Source organism: Hippocampus bargibanti, linkage group LG07 (genome assembly GCF_051943395.1).
Source record: "Hippocampus bargibanti isolate YZ-2025 linkage group LG07, ASM5194339v1, whole genome shotgun sequence".
Taxonomy (NCBI): Eukaryota; Metazoa; Chordata; class Actinopteri; order Syngnathiformes; family Syngnathidae; genus Hippocampus; species Hippocampus bargibanti.
Window position 1 is genome coordinate 1,742,600 of NC_142740.1, and position 20,617 is coordinate 1,763,216.

General features: G+C 40.6%; 1 protein-coding gene across 3 annotated transcripts in view; it reads left to right on the forward strand.

Moving 5' to 3' along the window:
* edem3 (ER degradation enhancing alpha-mannosidase like protein 3) overlaps positions 1-20,025 on the forward strand; it is a 22,056-nt gene extending 2,031 nt beyond the window's left edge. Inside the window, exons 6-21 of one of the 3 annotated variants that reach the window (XM_089001728.1) lie at positions 208-361; positions 762-896; positions 1,492-1,597; positions 2,690-2,787; positions 3,881-4,006; positions 4,101-4,184; positions 5,025-5,108; positions 5,221-5,345; positions 6,845-7,016; positions 7,960-8,123; positions 9,482-9,626; positions 9,921-10,112; positions 10,997-11,162; positions 12,769-12,954; positions 14,109-14,156; positions 16,270-20,025. In XM_089001728.1, the coding sequence (XP_088857854.1) occupies positions 208-361; positions 762-896; positions 1,492-1,597; positions 2,690-2,787; positions 3,881-4,006; positions 4,101-4,184; positions 5,025-5,108; positions 5,221-5,345; positions 6,845-7,016; positions 7,960-8,123; positions 9,482-9,626; positions 9,921-10,112; positions 10,997-11,162; positions 12,769-12,954; positions 14,109-14,156; positions 16,270-16,532 (2,248 nt within the window). In that variant the 3' untranslated portion in view covers positions 16,533-20,025. The remainder of the gene's footprint in view (positions 1-207; positions 362-761; positions 897-1,491; positions 1,598-2,689; positions 2,788-3,880; positions 4,007-4,100; positions 4,185-5,024; positions 5,109-5,220; positions 5,346-6,844; positions 7,017-7,959; positions 8,124-9,481; positions 9,627-9,920; positions 10,113-10,996; positions 11,163-12,768; positions 12,955-14,108; positions 14,157-16,269) is intronic. The other 2 variants (XM_089001729.1, XM_089001730.1) reach the window with 2 other exon arrangements.
* Positions 20,026-20,617: the final 592 nt, after the last annotated feature.

The following is a 20,617-nucleotide window of genomic DNA, read 5'->3' on the forward strand; positions in this document are numbered from 1 at the left end:
CTACCCGCTGGCTACATTTATTTTAGTTTTATTTTTTATTTTACATTTCACTGTTAAATAATGAATTATGAGTTGGCCAAGTCATTTTCTTTTGGGGAAAAAAACTCATTTAATTATCTATTTAATAATCTATTCTTTTCATGGAAGAAACTCATTAGGATGTCATTTTCTTCACCTTCCTCAACGTCTTTTCTTCATGCTGCTCAGGGGTCTGTTGGGAGGACACTCCATGGCTTTGATGCTGAAGGAAGAAGGACACCACATGCGATGGTACCAAGACGAGCTGCTGCACATGGCCAAAGACTTGGGCCTTCGACTGCTGCCAGCGTTCAACACCAGCAGTGGCCTTCCTTACCCCAGGGTGAGAATGGGCAGCGGCTCAAAAGATGACATTTTATTTATTTCATTCACGCACTGCAACAATTAGCGGAATAGGGAATATATATATATATATATATATATATGCAGTAATACCTCATTTTACGAACACTTTAGCTTACGAACATTTCGCCTTACGAACATTAAATTTGCGAGAATATAATCTTGGCATATGAACTAGTTTTCGGCGGTTGGATATTAGGATATATGTTTTATGGGGAGCTCGGAACGCATTATTCTCATTTTAATGGTTTCTGATGGGAAATAAATGTTTGGAAGACGAACTTTTCGCCTTACACACAATTTCTGGGAACCAATTAAGTTCGTAAGCTGAGGTATCACTGTATACCTGTGTGTGTATATATATATTTTTTTTTCCACAGGTGAACTTGAAGTACGGCGTCAGGGGTCCTGAGACGCGGACGGGCACAGAAACGGACACCTGCACGGCATGCGCGGGAACCATCATCCTGGAATTTGCTGCCTTAAGTCGCTTCACTGGGGATCCCGTGTTTGAGGTCGGACAAATAGTTTTACAAATAATCAACATGCATCATGAGGCCTTATTTATTCCACGGCGCCATCATGTGGAAAATAAATGCCATGACAGAGAGAGGGATTAAAATGCTACCGTGGATTTGATGGGGTCAAAATGTATGGAAGAGGATTATGACTTTAAAGTGAGAATTCACACTGACTAGCTATTTAGCTAGCTATTTACTGTTTGAGCTATCTATTAGCTGAAACTAGCTAGCTTGCTATCTATTTGAGTTACTTCCGGGTTGAGTGAACGCTGGCGTGTGTGGCTGCCGCTTCTCACCCACAGAAAAACTGAACCTGTGACTGTAAAGTGACCTTGAGGGTTTTGAAAGGTGCTTATAAATGAAACATATTATTATTATTATTATTATTATTATTATTATTAGGGAAAAAAAGTCGAGATAGCTAGCGCGGTAGGTAGCGAGATAGCTAGCGCAGTACAGATACAGTATTTAAAATATCATCAATTTAGCGTAATGCTAACAATGCAAAATACCATAGATGGGCGAATGAATACGCACAGTCACATTCTTTATTCTTTGTTTAAGAGCAAAACCTTTCCTACGCTTGCAGGCTCATGCCCGGAGAGCCCTTGACTTCCTTTGGGAGAAGAGGCAAAGAAACAGCAATCTGGTGGGAACCACCATTAACATCCACTCAGGAGAGTGGGTCCGCCGCGGTGAGAGGCGCAATGGGGTCGTAGATGAGGTGGGAAGTACAGTGATACCTTGGTTTACGAACCCCTTGGCTTACAAACATTAAATTTCTGAAATTTTTACCTTGGCATACAAACTATTTTTCGGATACACACGGAGCTGCCACAATGAGTGATGTGTCGTTCGCGAACGAGCCCGTTCTCCTATAAGAAAATGGCAGCCGGCTTGTTTTGGTCCTCTATTCCCCGCCCCCAGTCGTCGGTTAGAGCCATGTGATTGGTCAAGAACGCAGCAGTTAGGGGAGGTGGTTTAAACATTAAAGAGACGACAGAGAGACAGTGACAAAATGGATAGAAAACAGTGAAATTTGGACTGGTTCAATTTTGATAGTTCAAAGGCAGAGTGTAGACTGCAAGGTTAAATTCCCATCAATCAGGCTCCACAAATAACCTGCACCAGCCATCTGTACACTTGATGCCAAAAGTGTACGGATGGTACAGTTGATGCAAAAAGCTATCAACCCAGCTAAACAGAACACAATTGATGAACTAGGTAAAATTATAGCAGAGAAAGCACCTACAAGAGATCATTCCTCAAGATGGTGAAAGAAGAAGGCTACGTTCCTCATCAAGTGTTTAATGCTGATGAAACCTGCCACTCCATTTCATCAAGCCATCAACGGCCATCACAAAGGTCAATAAAACAACTTTATTATACTGTACAGTTTATTTCTTTAATTATAATACCATAGCACACTTATTATACATAAAATAACGTATATTTTGTGTAGTTTTAAGGCTTAGAAAATTAGAAAATTATATATTATGGGGACCTGGGAACGGATTATTCTCATTGTAATTGTTTCCTAAGGGGAAATTAATTTTTGGGATACACACTTTTCGCCTTACACACACTTTCTGGGAACCAATTAAGTACGTAAGCCAAGGTACCACTGTAGCCGGTGACACAAGAAGTACACGTGATGGATGGCGGAAGATTAGCATGTATGTACAAAGGGTGGAGGAGTTGGGGAAGAAGAGAAAAAACAACAAAAGATTGACGTTGTACAATGACTCACAACAACAACAACGATGAACGGACTCTTTGTTTTTTAGACAGCGGTGTTGGAGCGGGGATTGACTCGTACTATGAATACCTCTTGAAAGCCTACGTTCTTCTGGGAGACGACCAGTTTCTCCAGCGCTTCAATATTGTGAGCATGCATGCATGACACACACTTCCTGAGTTGCGTGGCGACCACATAACGCAGAGAATAATTCAAAAGATTGCACGTCTGCAACGCCCTCTTGGATGGGTGCCTTGTTCTAGTTTGTTTCTGGATGTCATTTCGCTACATAATGCTTGGTGTGTTTACCAAGTAGAGTAAAGGCTACAAAATTCCTGCGTCATAAAATTGTCAAAATTAGAAGGGGGAAAAAAAACCTTCGGCTTTTATTTTGAAATTTTTGTATTCGACCCAATCAAAAAGGTTAGTCATTTCCTGATACAAGCAGCATAATGCCAGAAATGATCTGTCTAGCTAGCTAGCTAGATAGATCATCTCTAGTGAGGTTGCTCGTGAGATTGCGAGACAGCTAGCGATGTAGCTAATCGAGGTAGCTAGCGAGGTGGCTAGCAAGGTAGCTAGCGAGATGGCTAGCGAGGTAGCTTGCAAGGTAGCTAGTGGGGTAGCTTGCGAGGTAGCTAGCAGGGTAGCTAATCGAGTTAGCTAGCGAGGTAGGTAGCGAGGTAGCTGGCGAAGTAGCTAGCGATGGAGCCAGCGATGTAGCCAGCGATAGAGCTAGCGAGGTAGCTAGTGATATATCTAGCGAGGTAGCTAGTGAGATAGCTAGCGAGATAGCTAAAGATGTAGCTAGCGAGGTAGCTGGCGAGGTAGGTATTGAGGTAGTTAGCGCGGTAGGGAACGAGGTAGGTAGAGAGGTAGCGCGGTAGCTAGCGAGCCTGCTATCTCTCTATGCATCCTTTTATTTATTTGTTCATTTTATTCATGTATTTATTTATTTTCTTCTTTATTCATATTCATGTCTATATTTATTTTTAAAAATGTTGTCCTGCGATCGAAACGGGAGCAGCTAACTTTACCAAAGCAAATTACTCTCCCATAGTGTCCTTAAGAGGCGCTTATAAATGAAATGTATTATTATTATTATTATTATTATTATTATTATTATTATTATTATTATTATTATTATTGCAGTCTTCATTGCAGCACAGGAATTGGTGTTATGTTTCCCATGTTTGTCAACATTGTCCAAAGCTTGCCCCTTTTTTATCCTCCCGCTCAGCACTATGCATCCATCATGAAGTACATCAGCCAGCCTCCCCTACTGTTGGACGTTCACATCCACAAACCTCTGCTTCCCGCTCGTACCTGGATGGACTCACTGCTGGCGTTCTTTCCCGGTCTGCAGGTCCGATTGGATGATTACAAAATCAATTTATTGATTTATTTTCTTTAGCTGTTTCATTTTATTTTTTTTTTCTATTGACCACCCCGACCCCCAGGTGTTGAAGGGAGATATCCGTCCGGCTATTGAGACGCATGAAATGTTGTATCAAGTGACCAAAAAACACAACTTCCTACCAGAGGTAAACACGTCACAAAATCACTTCAAATGACTTCTACTGAGCGCATTTGACAAAGATTCCACCGCATGTAGCTATATATTACGTTTTAAGACTCACGCTGAATATTCAGGAAGTCTTGTTTTCGAGTTGATGACGATGCCCTAAGTGACGTCACGGAAGGAACACCCCTGACCGAGAAAGCGACACACAATGCATTTTGGGTACTTTTTTTCATCTGAAAACACAGTGTTGATGGCGAAATTAGAAGGAAAACTACATAAATAACGCAATGGTGAATTGTTGTGTGTCGTAGCCAATTGCGGTAACACGCAAAAAGAAGGTGTAGGTTGATACAAATTCGCTGCGTACAAATCAGCCCATTTCCAACGGAGCTTGGGCGCCATCTTGTGCATTTTCCAAACAGCCAGACGGCTCGAATTGATACGGAAGGACTTCTTTTAATCGATTGCAAGCATTTATGCTTTCCTCTTCAGAACTATTTGAATCATATTCATAACTGGAAGAGTAACAAGAAAGCATCTTCTCTGAATCTGAACTCTCTGAAGCCATTGTTTTGATTCTGGAGCAAGGCAGTGTGTGACCAATAGTGACATCACGAATAAGGGGGCGGGACTTTCTGAATCTGCCCAGTTCCTAGCTCATTTTGTGGCAGTTTTGGGTCACTTTAAGTCATTTTTATTGTTGTTTTGCATTTAACTAAAAATATCAGCCTGCGTGTTTTGGGTATTTTAGATCCTGTAAAACGTTTTTCTGATGTCAGTTAGGAAACAAAAAAATGGTGTCGGTTGTCCTTTAAAGTGACCCAACAGCGCGCCGAATCTCTCCCTGTCGTCTCCGCAGGCCTTCACGACTGATTTCAGGGTACACTGGGCCCAGCATCCTCTCAGGCCGGAGTTTGCTGAGAGCACTTATTTCCTTTACAAGGTAAAAACAAAAAAGTCAATGCATATGCCATCTTTCATGCGTGATGTGTTTGTAAAATGTAATCATTTGCTTTAAAAAAATAAATAAATGAAGTGACAGTAAAATCTTGCAGGCCACCGGGGACCCGTACTACCTGGAAGCGGGTCGCACCATCATGGACAACCTGAACCGCTTCGCTCGGGTGCCGTGCGGCTTCGCTGCCATGAAGGACGTGCGGACGGGCAGCCATGAGGACCGGTGAGAGGCGGTGGAAGCGGTGACATCACAGATTTAGAGATGAAAATTTACTACTGCTAATTTTTATCCCTATTTTATTGATTTATTTGTTTGCTTGTTTATTTGGTCATTCATTCATTCTTGTATTTGTTTATTTATTAACTCATTCACTGCCATTCCCAAATTTATTTGAGAATTGAAAATATAACGTGGAGCGCCATTCCCAAATTTGTTCGGGTTTTGGTTTCTCTTGTTGCCAATAAAGCGATGGTCAGACCTCTGGCAATATGTTCCCCTTCCACAAGAGGACAGCATTTGCCTTTTGTCCGTATTAATAATAATACTAGTCATCATCATCATCATCATCATCATCATCATAATTATCATAACAATAATCATCATCATAATAATAACAATACATTTCATTTCTAAGAGCCTTTCTAAACTCAAGGTCACTTTACAGTCACAGGATCAGTTTTTCTGCGGGTGAGCAGCGGTAGCCACATGCGCCAGCGTTCACTCAACCCCGAATAACTCAAATAGATAGAAAGTTAGCTAGCTAGATAATAGATAACTAATAGATAGTTAGCTAGCTAGTTAGATAGCGAATAGATAGCAAATAGATAGCTAGCTAGGTAGCCAGGTAGTTAGTTAGATAGCGAATAGATAACAAATAGATATCGCGCTAGGTAGACAGCTACAAAGCTGGCTAGATAGCCAGCCTTTCAAAACTCTCAAGGTCACTTTATATAATAATAATCACACTTTGTTACACCTTCAGCTGTTATTTAAGCGCTATATAAATCAATATGTATGTATGTATTGCATTGTATTTTGTACATTTCAAGCTTGGATAACTCCAGACACACATAATTTAGGAATTAACTCTTTTTTTCGGATTAAAGAAGACAGTCTAAGGTTTCTTGCTGTGAATTGAATTCTTATGTAGTCCTAAATCAATATGTATCTATTGTATTCTGTACAGTCGTCCCCATTTCAAGCTTAGCTAAATCCAGACTAATTGAGTAATTAACTATTTTTTTCGGATGAAAGAAGATAGGGCAAGGTTTCTTACGCTGAATTGAATGTTTATGTAGTCCTACAACTGAATATTCTGTAGGTCCTGCAATTTGAGTGACAATGACAAAAACCCTGGCGCTGCATTGGACACATTTTTGCACATGTCTGGCAGTGAATGAGTTTATTTATTTATTTATTTATTTATTTATTTATTTATTTATTTATTATCTGCATGATCTGAAATTGTAAATTTGTTAATAGAAACTGTCTCAAAATATTTTGGTTGGATCCGAATCCGAATCAAGAGCAAGTATGTAGAACACGCTGCGCTAGTGTCATCATAAAAAAGACATGACAAATAAATATGAAGAACACTAATAAAGGCTAATCTAATCTAATGTAATATGATCAAATTCCTTAATGTAAGTGGTACATCTCAGGAACAACTGTTAGACTTACAAATTCAAATGACATTCAAAATGACCTTTTCTCCTTCACAGAATGGACTCCTTTTTCCTCGCCGAGATGTTCAAGTACCTTTTTCTGCTTTTCGCCGACCCGGCGGACCTACGCTTCGACGTGGAGGACTACATCTTCACGACCGAAGCGCATCTGTTGCCCCTGTCTCTCTCCACAGGGCCCCACGCACCCTCCGTTCACGCCAACAGAACGGTAAATTGTCTTCGTTGGCGAGGCGCATTCCAAATTACAGTGATACCTCGGTTGACAAAGCCCTTGGCTTACGTACTTTTTGGTTTACGAACGTTACATTTATGAAAATTTGACCTTGGCAAACAAACTATTTTTCGGGATACACACGGAGCGCCAAAATGAGTGATGTGTCGTTGGCGAACGAGCCCGTTCTCCTAACAAGAAAATGGCAGCAGACTGCTTTTGTCCTCTATTCCCCGCCCCCAGTCATTGGTTAAAGCCACGTGATTGGTCAAGAACGCAGCAGTGAGGGGAGGTTGATTAAACAGTAAAGAGACAGGCAGATGACAGAGAGAGTGACAAAATGGATAGAAAACAGTGAAATTTGGACTCATTTCAATTTTGATTGTTCAAAAGCAGAGTGTTGACTGCAAGGTTAAAATATCCTATCAATCAGGCTCCACAAATAACCTGCACAAGCCATCTGTACACTTGATGCAAAAAGCTATCAACCCAGCTAAACAGAACACAATTGATGAGGAACTAGATAAAATGATAGCAGAGAAAGCGCCTACAAGGGATCATTCCTCAAGATGGTGAAAGAAGAAGGCTACGTTCCTCATCAAGTGTTTAATGCTGATGAAACCGGCCACTCCATTCCATCAACGACCATCACACAGGTAAATAAAACTACTTTATTATACTGTACAGTTGATTTCTTTAATTATAATACCATATCACATGTATCATACATAAATTAAGGTATATTTTGTGTAGTTTTAAGGCTTAGAAAGTAGAAAATTATGTTTTATGGGGACCTGGGAACATATTATTGTCATTTTAATGGTTTCCTATGGGAAATTATTTTTTGGGATCCACACTTTTAGCCTTACACACGCTGTCTGGGAACCAATTAAGTTCGTAAACCAAGGTATCACTGTAGCTCTTTGTAATCCGATGCTAGGCGGTCAAGACGCCTCAGATGGAGCAGGAGCTGGACGATTCCAACTTTGACTGGACCTGCCCCAACACGCGTCTCCTTTTCTCCGACCCGGCCTTCCCCCGTAACCTGAGGGAACCGATTCGGAGCGCCGTGGACAACAGCTGCCCTCGTCCTGCTCCCTACAGGTCATTTCCGAATTCACTGACCGCCATAGCGAATATAAAAAAATGGGCCACATTGTCGTTAGGGTTTCCTCTCGAGAGCCGTTATGAATTTGGGGCAATCAGAGCCAGTCATAGAACATTAGAGGTAATCAGACAGAATAAAGAAAGTCATCAGATTAGCTTCATGGAGTAGTCTACTGCTCCCCCAACCTTAGAGCAGAAGCCTATTACCGTCACCTCTGTCCATTACGGATATATATATATATATATATATATATATATATATATATATATATATATATATATATATATATATACAGTAAAGTCTCGTTATATCGATATTCAAGGGAGTCCGAAAAAATATCGATATAACCGGGACTATCGATATATCCGACCCTGTTTGCATGTAATTTTCTCCGTGCGTGCATAGAAATAGTATCGATATAACCGGGACTATCGATATATCCGATATCGATATAACCAGACTTTACTGTATATATATATATATATATATATATATATATATATATATATATATATATATATATATATATATATGGGCCAAGTTACCAGCACAATTTTAGTTCACTGACGAAGCTCTTTGAATGAGGAGCGAAATGTCCGACACCTTCAAAAAAGTACAGATGACGGCTAAAGAAACCTTTTCATCGATGGACCACTCCTGTATGACTGAGAGCAGCCTACACAGACAAAAAAAATTATGAATAATTAGTTTTCAAATTTAAAGTTAAAAATAATGACTGTTATCGTGGTTTACATGCAAAAATTAAAGATTTTGGTTCGGACTTTAGGAAGCATTGTGGAATTTCGCAAGTTTGATTTCCTTTCACGGGCCGAGTAAAATGAGGTGGCGGGCCAGATATGGCCCCCGAGCCTCAACACCTGTGTTTTTTTATATGTTTATTTTGATTTGATTTGATTTAATTTGATTTACTTTGATTTAATTTGATTTACTTTAATTTACTTTCATTTAATTTCATGTAATTTGATTTAATCTGATTTGATTTGATTTACTTTAATTTACTTTAATTTACTTTCATTTAATTTCATTTAATTGTATTTAATTTGATTTTATCTGATTTAATCTGATTTCATTTAATTTGATTTAATTTGATTTAATTTGATTCAATTTGATTCGGTTTCATTCAATTTGATTCGTTTTGATTCGATTTGATTCAATTCGATTTGATTTAATTCAATTTAATTTGATTTAATTTGATTTAATTCGATTTCGGGTTTGATTACAGGCTTGATTTCTGGTTTGAATTGGATTGGATTTTGATTGATTGATTGATTGATTGATTGATTGATTGATTGATTGATTGATTGATTGATTGATCAATTGATTGTCCATCCAGGGAGCCCGGCATGGGGGCACCACCTCTGAGAGCCCAGGACTTCATGGCAAACAATCCGGAACATCTGGAGCTGCTGAGGAGGATGGGCGTCAGCCTCATCCACCTGAAGGATGGCAGGGTGCAACTGGTGCAGCATGCCACGCAGGTACGCCAAGAAACGCTGGCATGCGTGGATGTGATCATTCTTCCGGCAATTCTGTGAGTCATGACTCCCTCGCGATCTTTCCGAAAGATCACGATGATGCGGTGGTGGTGGTGATGATGATGTCATGTTTCTTTCCTCTGCAAATTTACTCGAATCCAGTTCGGGCTCCAGTCATGATGTCACCTTAACACCCTTTATAAACCCTAAAGGCAATATTTTAATGTTCCTAACGCGGACAAGTTTAAAGAATTGTTCATGAAAATGCATTGGACTGAAATTCTTTCACGCACTTAGGCTGTGAGCCCCATCGCGGCGGAGGACGGCGTCCGCTTCATGCAGGAGATGATGGAGCTTTCCAGCCAGCAGCAAAAGGAGCAGCTGCCTCCTCGAGCCATCCAAATCGCCTCGCCTCCCTTTTTCGGACGAGTAGTCCTGACCGCCGGCCCGGCGCAATTCGGCACGGACTTATCCAAAAGCTCTACGGGGGTGAGCTGTTGTTCAACAAATAGCCCATTTTCATGCATTGGGTGCACCGCATTACAAGATAACATTTAATTTAATATCTACGGCCGTAATTTAATATCTATGACCATATTTCACCTTCAACAAATTGCCCATTTTGGATTTTTTTTTCCTGCATTGGGCGCACCGCATTACAAGATGTAATTTATTGTAATATCTACGACCGTAATTTAATATCTGACCGTATTTTCCACACTCTGGGTTATCAGATCACCTTCAACAAATAGCCCTTTTTTATGCATTGGGCGCACCGCATTACAAAATGAAATTGAATTTAATATGTACAACTGTAATTTAATAACTATGGCCGTATTTTCCACACCATGGGTTATGAGATGGACCTTCAACAAATACCCCATTTTGGATTTTTTTTCCTGCATTGGGCGCACCGCATTACAAGATGTAATTTATTGTAATATCTGCGACCGTAATTTAATATCAACTGCCTTATATTACACACCCTGGGTTTATGAAACTCACTTTCAACAAATAGCCCATTTTGGATTTTTTTTTCCCTGCATTGGGCGCACTGCATTATTGGATTGGATTGGATTGGATATGCCTTTATTAGTCTCACAGTCTCATAATCTCATTAATTTAATATCTACGACCTTAATTTAATATCTACGACCGTATTTTCCACACCCAGTGTTATGAGACGCACCTTCAACAAATTGCCCATTTTGGATTTTTTTTTTCCTGCATTGGGCGCACCGCATTACAAGATGTAATTTACAATCCATCCACTAGATGGAGCTACTCTCCAGGAAATGCAAACAGAACAATCAGATGTCTGTCAAAACATATTTAAAAAAAAAAAATCAATGACAGTTCCCTCCTGGTCGCAGGTTCGCGGCTTTGTCACCGTCGCCGAGCCGTACAGCGGCTGCGCCGAGATCACCAACGGCGAATACGTCCGAGGTCGCATCGCGCTGCTGCAAAGGGGCCAGTGCATGTTCGCCGAGAAGGCTCGGCACATCCAGAAGGCCGGCGCCATCGGAGGCATCGTCGTCGGTGGGTGCGCAGGGGCCGAACGAGGAAAATGATCCCGTTGATGGGATTAGCCGCCATTAAATGGATTACCTCCAAGACAGACAGTCAGATAAGTCGTGTGTGATGAGCTGTTAATTGGGTTTGTGCTGTGTCGTACTTGTGGAGACTTACTTTTCCGAAACGACGACAGCCAACGCCCTCGTTGCCGCCATGACGAGAACCGATTGTACTATTAACTCATTCACTGCCAGACATGTCAAAAATGTGTCCACTCCAGTGCCAGGGTTTTTGTCATTGTCACTCGAAAATCAGGCTCCATAGAATATTGAGTTTTAGGACTACATCAACGTTGATTGCAGCATTAGAAACTTTAGACTCTCTTCTTTCATCAGAAAAAAAGAGTTAATTCCTAAATTATATGGGTCTGGAGTTATATGAGCTTGAAATGAGGGCAGCTGTCCATTATACAATACAATATTGGTTTATATAAACAACCGCTGAAGCTGGAACAAAGCGCTAACATGGACAAAAAGGAAATGATGGGCAAGAAAAACCAAAATCCGAACAAATTTGGGGATTGGATTGGATTTACCTTTACTAGTCTCGCAGTGGAGAAATTTACATTTCACAGCAGCATAGTTACGAAAGGAATGAATGGCGCTCTACATCATTTATCAACTGGCTGGCTATCTGTTGGCTATTAGCTGTCTACTAGCTGGCTAGCTAGCTTTCTATCTGTGTATTTAATTGTGACAATCTGTATTAGCTAGCTAGCTAGTAATTATATATGGCCATCTCGGTGGCTAACTATCTGGCGGGCTATCTGTAGGCTATCTATTAGCTGTCTATTAGCTGGCTAGCTTTCTATCTGTGTATTTAATTGTGACAATCGGTTTATAAGCTAACTAGCTAGCGAGCTATTTGCTCCATGGCAATCTAAGTGGCTAACTATCTGGCGGGCTATCTGTTGGCTATCTATTAGCTATCAACTAGATGGATAGCTAGCTTTCTATTTACTCCCAGGTTGAGTGAACGCTGGCGCGTGTGGCTGCCACTGCTCACCCACAGAAAAACGGATCCTCTGACTGTAAAGCTATCTTTCTATCCGAGTTACTTAGCTATCTATTAGCTGTCTATTAGCTAGCTAGCTTTCTATATGAGTTACTTCTTGGTTGAGTGAAGGCCTAGCTAGCTATCTTTTAGCTTTCTAAGCGATCTAAGCTATAATGTATTGTTATTATCAACATTTGGACCGGAATACCATGACAGTTTTATTGCTATCTAGCAAGCTAGCTTTTGTCGATATAGCTAGCTATTTATTAGCTGGCTATATCGCTAATAGCTAGCTAGCTATATCGCTAATAATCGCACAATAAAGTACTTATCCCGTGACTGTAAAGTGTCCTTGGGAGTTTTGAAAGGCGCTTAGAAATTAAATGTATTATATTATTTTTAATAATAATCGTACAATTGTAAAAATTCCAAAAGAGACTTGTAGTAGCCTTTGGCTGCCACAAGATGGCAGCAAAGCATTGATAAAGAATACCGGCGATGAATTTTCTCGTCACTGACAAATTTAAGAATATCCAGAATGCGTCCCAAAAGTTCCCAATTCCTTTTCCGACAGACGACAACGAAGGAAGCAGCAGCGACACGGCGCCTCTCTTCCAGATGGCCGGCGACGGCCGCAACACGGACGACATCACGCTGCCCCTCCTCTTCCTCTTCCACAAGGAGGGCAACATCCTAATGGAGGCGCTCAAGGAGCACAAAGAGGTGGAGGTGTTGCTGAGCGACAAAGCCCGAGACAGAGGTGTGTGTATGCGATACCTCGGTTTACTAACCCCTCGGTTTACGAACGTTAAATTTATGAAAATTTTACCTTGGCATACGAACTATTTTTCGGGATACACACGGAGCTGCCACAATGAGTGATGTGTCGTTCGCGAAGGAGCCCGTTCTCCTAACAAGAAAATGGCAGCCGACTGGTTTTGTCCTCTATTCCCTGCCCCCAGTCTTCGGTTAAAGCCACGTGATTGGTCAAGAACGCAGCAGTGAGGGGGTGGGGTTTAAACATTAGAGACAGGCAGATGACACAGGGAGTGACAATATGGATAGAAAATAGTGAAATTTGGACTTGTTTCAACTTTGATAGTGTAGACTGCAAGGTTAAAATTGCCAACAATCAGGCTCCACAAATAACCCGCACAAGCCATCTGTACACTTGATGCGCAAAGCTATCAACCCAGCTAAACAGAACACAATTGATGAGGAACTAGGTAAAATTATCGCAGAGAAAGCACCTACAAGGGATCATTCCTCAAGATGGTGAAAGAAGAACGCTACGTTCCTCATCAAGTGTTTATTTCTGATGAAACCGGCCACCCATTCCATCGAGCCATCAACGACCATCGCAAAGGTAAATGAAACCACTTTATTATACAGTGAAGTTTATTTCTTTAATTATAATACCATATCACATGTATCATACATAAAATAAGGTATATTTTGTGTAGTTTTAAGGTTTAGAAAATTAGAAAATTATGTTTTATGGGGACCTGGGAACGGATTATTCTCATTTGAATGGTTTCCTATGGGAAAGCATTTTTTGGGATACACACTTTTCACCTTACACATTCTGTCTGGGAACCAATCAAGTTCGTAAGCCAAGTTATCACTGTATGTGTGTGACAATCCCCATGTGGCCATTTTGTTTGTTTACATCTTGGTCATGGGCTCCTCATCAAGCGCCGCTCGTCATCAATCGCGTCCAACCCGATTCGCCTCGTGAATTAAAAATGAGGCTTGGTCCTTCCCGGCAGTTTTGACTCACTGGGTTTATTCATATGACCCAACGATTCCTCCCCTCTGTTTGCTCATTTGCCTTTTCCTCTCTCTCACCCGTCACCCCTCCTCAACCTCACCCCCCCTGCCGCCGCCTGACCCTCTCATTTTGGGGACAAACAGCTGCCATATTCAAAGGTAAAACTCTTCCTGGAAGTCTGTTTGAGGGCAGTAAGTATTCCTCTTTGCTGTTCTTTTTGTTACCTGTAAAGTGACCTTGAGAGTTTTGAAAGGCGCTTATAAATGAAATGTATTATTATTATTACCTTACTTATTGCAGGGGGTACATATTACGGACCCACCCCAATTTGGTGACAAGCCTTATCGGAAAATGACATTTAGAAATGGAATTTTTGACGTACAGTGATACCTCAGTTTACGAACTTAATTGGTTCCCAGAAAGTGTGTGTAATGCGAAATGTTTGTCTGCCAAACATTTATTTCCAATAAGAAACAATTAAAAATGAGGATAATCCGTTCCCAGGGCTCCATAAAACATAATTTTCTACTAAATAAGCCTTAAAACTACACAAAGTATACAATATTTTCTGTAGAATAAATGTGCTATTGTATTGTAATTAGACAAATATGTATAATAATATAATAATATGTAAAGTATAATAAAGTAATTTTATTTACCTTTGTGATGGTTGGCGCTTGGGAATGAAATGGATTATTATTATTATTATTATTATTATTATTATTATTATTATTATTATCGATTGAAGGTGCCCCTTATAATAATAATAGCATTAGTACATTTCAATTAAAAGCGCCTTTCAAAACTCTCAAGGTTACTTTACAGTCACATGATAAGTTTTACTGTGGGTGAGCAGCGACAGCCACAAGCGCCAGCGTTCACTCAACCCAGAAGTAAATAGAAAGCTAGCCAGCTAGTAGATAGCTAATAGATAGCCAACAGATAGGTAGCTAGATAGTTAAATAATACATTGTATGTCACTATTAAATACACAGATAATAATACTAATAATATTTTTAATGGTTTCTTATGGAGCTGGCTATCTAGCTAGCTATCTAGCTGGCTACCTAGCTAGCTATCTGTTTGCTATCTATTGGCTGGATGCCTGGCTATCTAGCTAGCTATATATTTGCTATCTATGAGCTGGCTGGATAGCTAGCGAACTATCTATTACTTATCTATTAGCTAGCTGGCTATCTTTCTATCTATTTGACTTATTCGTTGACTTGAGAGTTCTGGCCAGCGCTTTCTCGGCACCCCAGCGAGAAAAACCAAAACCCGAACAAATTCGGGAATTGGATTGAATTGGATTTACCTTTATTAGCCTCGCAGTGGGGAAATTTTACATTTCACAGCAGCAAAGTTATGAAAGGAATAAATGGTGCTCTAAATCATTTATCAAGTTGCTGGATATCTGTTGGCTATCTATTAGCGGTCTACTAGCTGGCAAGCTAGCTTTCTATCTGTGTATTTAATTGTGACAATCAATGTATTAGCTAGCTAGCTAGCAATTAGCTATATGGCCATCTAGGTGGCTAACTATCTGGCTGGATATCTGTTGGCTATCTATTAGCGGTCTACTAGCTGGCTAGCTAGCTTTCTATCTGTGTATGTAATTGTGACAATCAGTGTATTAGCTAACTAACTAGCTAGCTAGATATTAACTATATGGCTATCTAGGTTGCTAACTATCTGGTGAACTATCTGTTTGCTATCTATTAGCTATCTACTAGCTGGCTAGCTTACTTCCGGGTTGAGTGAACGCTGGCGCGTGTGGCTGCCGCTTCTCACCCACAGAAAAACTGATCCTGTGACTGTAAAGTAACCTTGAAAGTTTTGAAAGGCGCTTAGAAATTAAATGTATTATTATTATTATTTGTTGAAGGTGCGCCTTATATTCAAGAAAATACGGTACAGTAAAGTCTCGTTATATCGATATTCAAGGGAGTCCGAAAAAATATCGATATAACCGGGACTATCGATATATCCGACCCTGCGCGCATGTAATTTTCTCCGTGCGTGCATAGAAATAGTATCGATATAACCGGGACTATCGATATATATCGATATATATCGATATAACGAGACTTTACTGTATTTATAGAAACCTCACTTGAGGAACTTTCCCCCGCGCAATATTTTGGCTTATTTTCTCCATTCATTTGATCTCATCCTGTGACTCACTACTGGCGGGCATCGTGCTTGCTCTGAGCTGTCAACCATTTTTCCTGAAGACCGCTCCTATTTTTAGACACCGTGTACATCTTGTTACGTCGCCGCCCACAGCTCACCTTCCCTTTTCAGGTTCCGACGTCCACGAGGCGGAGGAGGACTGCCAAAGCCAGTCCACCACGCCAACGGCGTCCGATTCGGAGGCGACGACACCGCCGGATGATCAAAACGCCGTTCCGGCCTACGGCGAAGACGTCAGGCCGGAAGAGGACAGTGGGGATAAAAAACAGCGTGACGCGGACGAGGACGCCGCCGAACAGTCGGTGGATCAGCTACTGGCTGACTGGCGGGACGACCTGGAGGCCTTCCGGCAAATGGAAAAAGACGAGCTTTGACGGGGATTCAACGGCGGTGTGTCCATCTGCGGATGACAAAGCTGGTCGGACGGGCCTACGGCGACCAGGACGAACGCCTCTTAAAGGACAACCGACGCCTCCGGACAAGTTGTGTCCATAATTTGATCAAATCAAATGGCTTCTACTGAGCGTAAGATTCCACCGCATAAAGCTATATTTTACATTTTAAGATGAATATTCAGGAAGTCTTATTTTTGAGTTGGTGACGAGTCCTCACCCTACGTCACTGAAGGAACGCCCCTGACCGAGAAAGCGACACACAATGCATTTTGGGTACTTTGTTTGGTCTGAAAACTTAGTGTTGATGGTGAAATTAGAAGGAAAACACATAAATAACGCAATGGTGAATCGTTGTGTGTTGCACCAAGACTACTATTTGATACTAGTTGACACAAATTCCCAGTAAACGAATCAGCCCATTTCCAACGGAGCTTGGGCGCCATCTTGTGCATTTTCTGTGACGCTACATTGGAGTCCTGATGGCTCGAATTGATACGCAAGGACTCCTTTAATCGATTGCAAACATGTATGCTTTCCTCTTCAGAACTATTTGAATCATATTCATCAACTGGGTGAGTAACACGAAAGCATCTTCTCCGAATATGAAGCCATTGTTTTGATTCTAGAGCAAGGCAAGACGTCCTGGCGTTACCTTCTGAAACTCGGCATTTCCGGAGTCATTTTCAAGTAGTTTTGGAACGCATTAACTCATTTTATTGGTGTTTTGCATTTGATTAAAAATATCCTTTAAAACACAACCGACACCGTTTTTTTGTTTCCTAACTGATATCAGAAAAACGTTTTATAGCATCTAAAATACCCAAAACACCAGGCTGATATTTTTAGTCAAATGCAAAACACCAATAAAAATGACTTAAAAGTGTCCCAAAACTGCCACAAAATGTGCTTGAAACTGGGCAGATTCAGAAAGTCCCGCCCCCTTGTTTGTGATGTCACGCCAGGATACTCCTTCACAAACTGCCTTGCTCCAGAATCAAAACAATGGCTTCAGAGCGTTCAGATTCGGAATACGATGCTTTCTTGTTACTCATCCAGTTATGAATATGATTCAAATAGTTCTGAAGAGGAAAGCATAAATGTTTGCAATCGATTAAAGAAGTCCTTCCGTATCAATTCGAGCCATCTGGACTCCAATGTAGCGTCCAGAAAATGCACAAGATGGCGCCTAGACTCCATTCGAAATGCTTTCTCAGTCAGGGGCGTTCCTTCAGTGACGTCACGTCAGGCATCGTCATCAACTCGAAAACAAGACTTCCTGAATATTCAGCGTGAGTCTTAAAACATAAAATATAGTCATATGCGCTGGAATCTTTGTAAAATACGCTCAGTAGAGAAGTAATTTTACAAATTATGGACGCAACTTTTCTTTTAAACCTACACGATGACGTTTGAGAGCGCAGTGTTCCAAAATTCCAGGACTTTTTTCCAAGTTGGAAATTTTCCATTGGGAATGAATGGGAGGACGAATCAGTATTGACATCAAGCTTTTAACGTAACCTCACTTTTACCGACTTGTGCTCGCAACTTCCGCTTGTCCTTCCATTGACTGCATGGCAAATGATTGACACCTCATCAATCATGCGTTAAATTAATCCTTAATTTATAGACAGGAATTTACCCAATTGAAGATTGGTTCTGCCAAATCAGGGAAAAAAAATGGATCTTTGACGTCTGTTGCCGTCAATGAGTTTTAATCGCAATTCTTAAAAAACATAATTGTTGCTTCATGTTTTCACAAAACGACCTCAAATGGCCATAAATTCCGATTTGAAGTTTCCATTTTGGATTTTTTTCCAAACCACGCCCCTTGTTGTTGTTCTCTATGGAAATTAACCTGCAAGCTAGCACCCCTTATACAACTCCTCATTTTAACCTGTTTCTGATACAGTGACACCTCGTTTTACAAACGCTTTAGCTAACAAGCTTTTCACCTGACGACGAACGTTAAATTCGCGACAATATAATCTTGGCATACGAACTATTTTTCGGGAAACATACGGAACCGTGTCGTTCGCGAACGAGACGGTTCTTGGAGCTCCTAACAAGGAGCTGAAAATGGCAACCGACTTTTTTTTCCCTCTATTCCCCGCCCCCAGTCTTCGGTTAAAGCCGCACGTGATTGATCAAGATCCGTAATAGAGGAGGGAGGCGACACACGCAGCGGGGGGAGGGTTTAGAGAAACAGAAACACGCCCACACACACAAAAAGGAGACGACAGAGCTTGAAACAAAAAAAAAATCAAAATCAAAAGGTGATAGAATGCATAGAAAACAGTGAAATCTGGACTTGTTTCAACTTTATTGCTAGTTCAAAGGCAGGGTGTAGCCTGCAAGGTTAAAATATCCCATCAATCAGGCTCCACAAATAACCCGCACAAGCCTTCTGTACAATTTGAAGAGAAAAGACAAGCAAGGGAACCAGCTATCAATGAAGTTTCTAGTGTGTCTGCCTGCATCTGTTGCTGTTGCAATATCACAAGTTCTAAGATGTACAACCCAGAGCTCCTTGAGACACTTTATGCAAAAAGCGTTCCATTCCATCAAGCCATCAACGACCATCACAAAGGTCAATAAAATGACGATTATACTGTACAGTTTATTTATTTAATTACAATACCATAGCACATTTATTATACAAAAAATACTGTATATTTTGTGTAGTTTTAAGGCTTATTTAGTTGTAAATTATGTTTTATGGGGACCTGGGAATGGATTATTCTCATTTTAATGGTTTCCTATGGGAAATTAATGTTTGGAATACACACTTTTCGCCTTACACACACTTTCTGCGAACCAATTAAGTTCACAATAAGCCATGGTATCACTGTATTTCTGGCTGGGAATTTCCATTGATCAGTAACAGTTTTTTCTCTTGTATTTGCTTAATATAACTAACATCGGGTCCTCTATGCATTTCAGACTTTTTGTGTATATAAAAAAAAGTGATGGAAACTCATTGGAATGCATTCACCAGTGGTGGATCTTTATTATTTAATGAAATTGTGACTTGAATTTCTTGCGCTGCCATTTTGAAGTGTCTCGATGAGAAAGTAAACATCACGAACCTTCACCTCGCAATGTGAATCGATACAATGTTCAGAAACAGTTCGGAATTTGTCGCTTTTACAGATTCACCCTTAAATTTGCTGCGGTTAGCATCATTGAATTTTTTGGTTTGCTTGTTAAGATGTTACTAGATCCATTCGAATAATCAAGATTTTTTTTTATTAACACATTCAAAAAATACAGTAAAGTCTGGTTATATCGATATCGGATATATCGATAGTCCCGGTTATATCGATACTATTTCTATGCACGCACGGAGAAAATTGCATGCAAACAGGGTCGGATATATCGATAGTCCCGGTTATATCGATATTTTTTCGGACTCCCTTGAATATCGATATAACGAGACTTTACTGTACATGCATTAAATCTGTGTAAACTCTCAGTCGTACAGGAGTGGTCCATCGATGAAAAGGTTTCTTCAGCCGTCATCTGTACTTCTTTGAAGGTGCTGGATGTTTCGCTTCTTATCCAAGAGGCTTCGTTAGCTGTCTGGGAACCAATTGAGGTTGCACTGTATCTGATCTACACTGATTGATTCGTTTTATATCAACCATATCGGTTTCGATTTTCCACATTTGATTTGAATGTATTGTTCATTTGTTATCGGCGTACATTTGACATACGACATGTTTGTATTCCACAGGCGACTAAAAAAAGCGGGGAAAGTTGTGCAAAGCTCGTAAATCACTGTCACGTCGTGATAGAAATCGGCTGCCTCGTCAATGATTAATGCTGTATACATTATAAATACACAACCTTTAAAGGCGTGAGGAGTTGGGGGGGGGGGAGAAGTAAGGGGGAAACATGGCAGTAGCTCATGTTGTTGGATGACTTTCACTGCTTGGAGAGAGGAAAAAGACCAAGTACAGATTACTTGAGAAAAATAGTAACATTCCCTTGCTTAAGGGAAAGTAGTAAAAAATGGACTTGATATAAGGGTTAAGGTCCATCTACGTTGTTTTCAACTGTAGGGA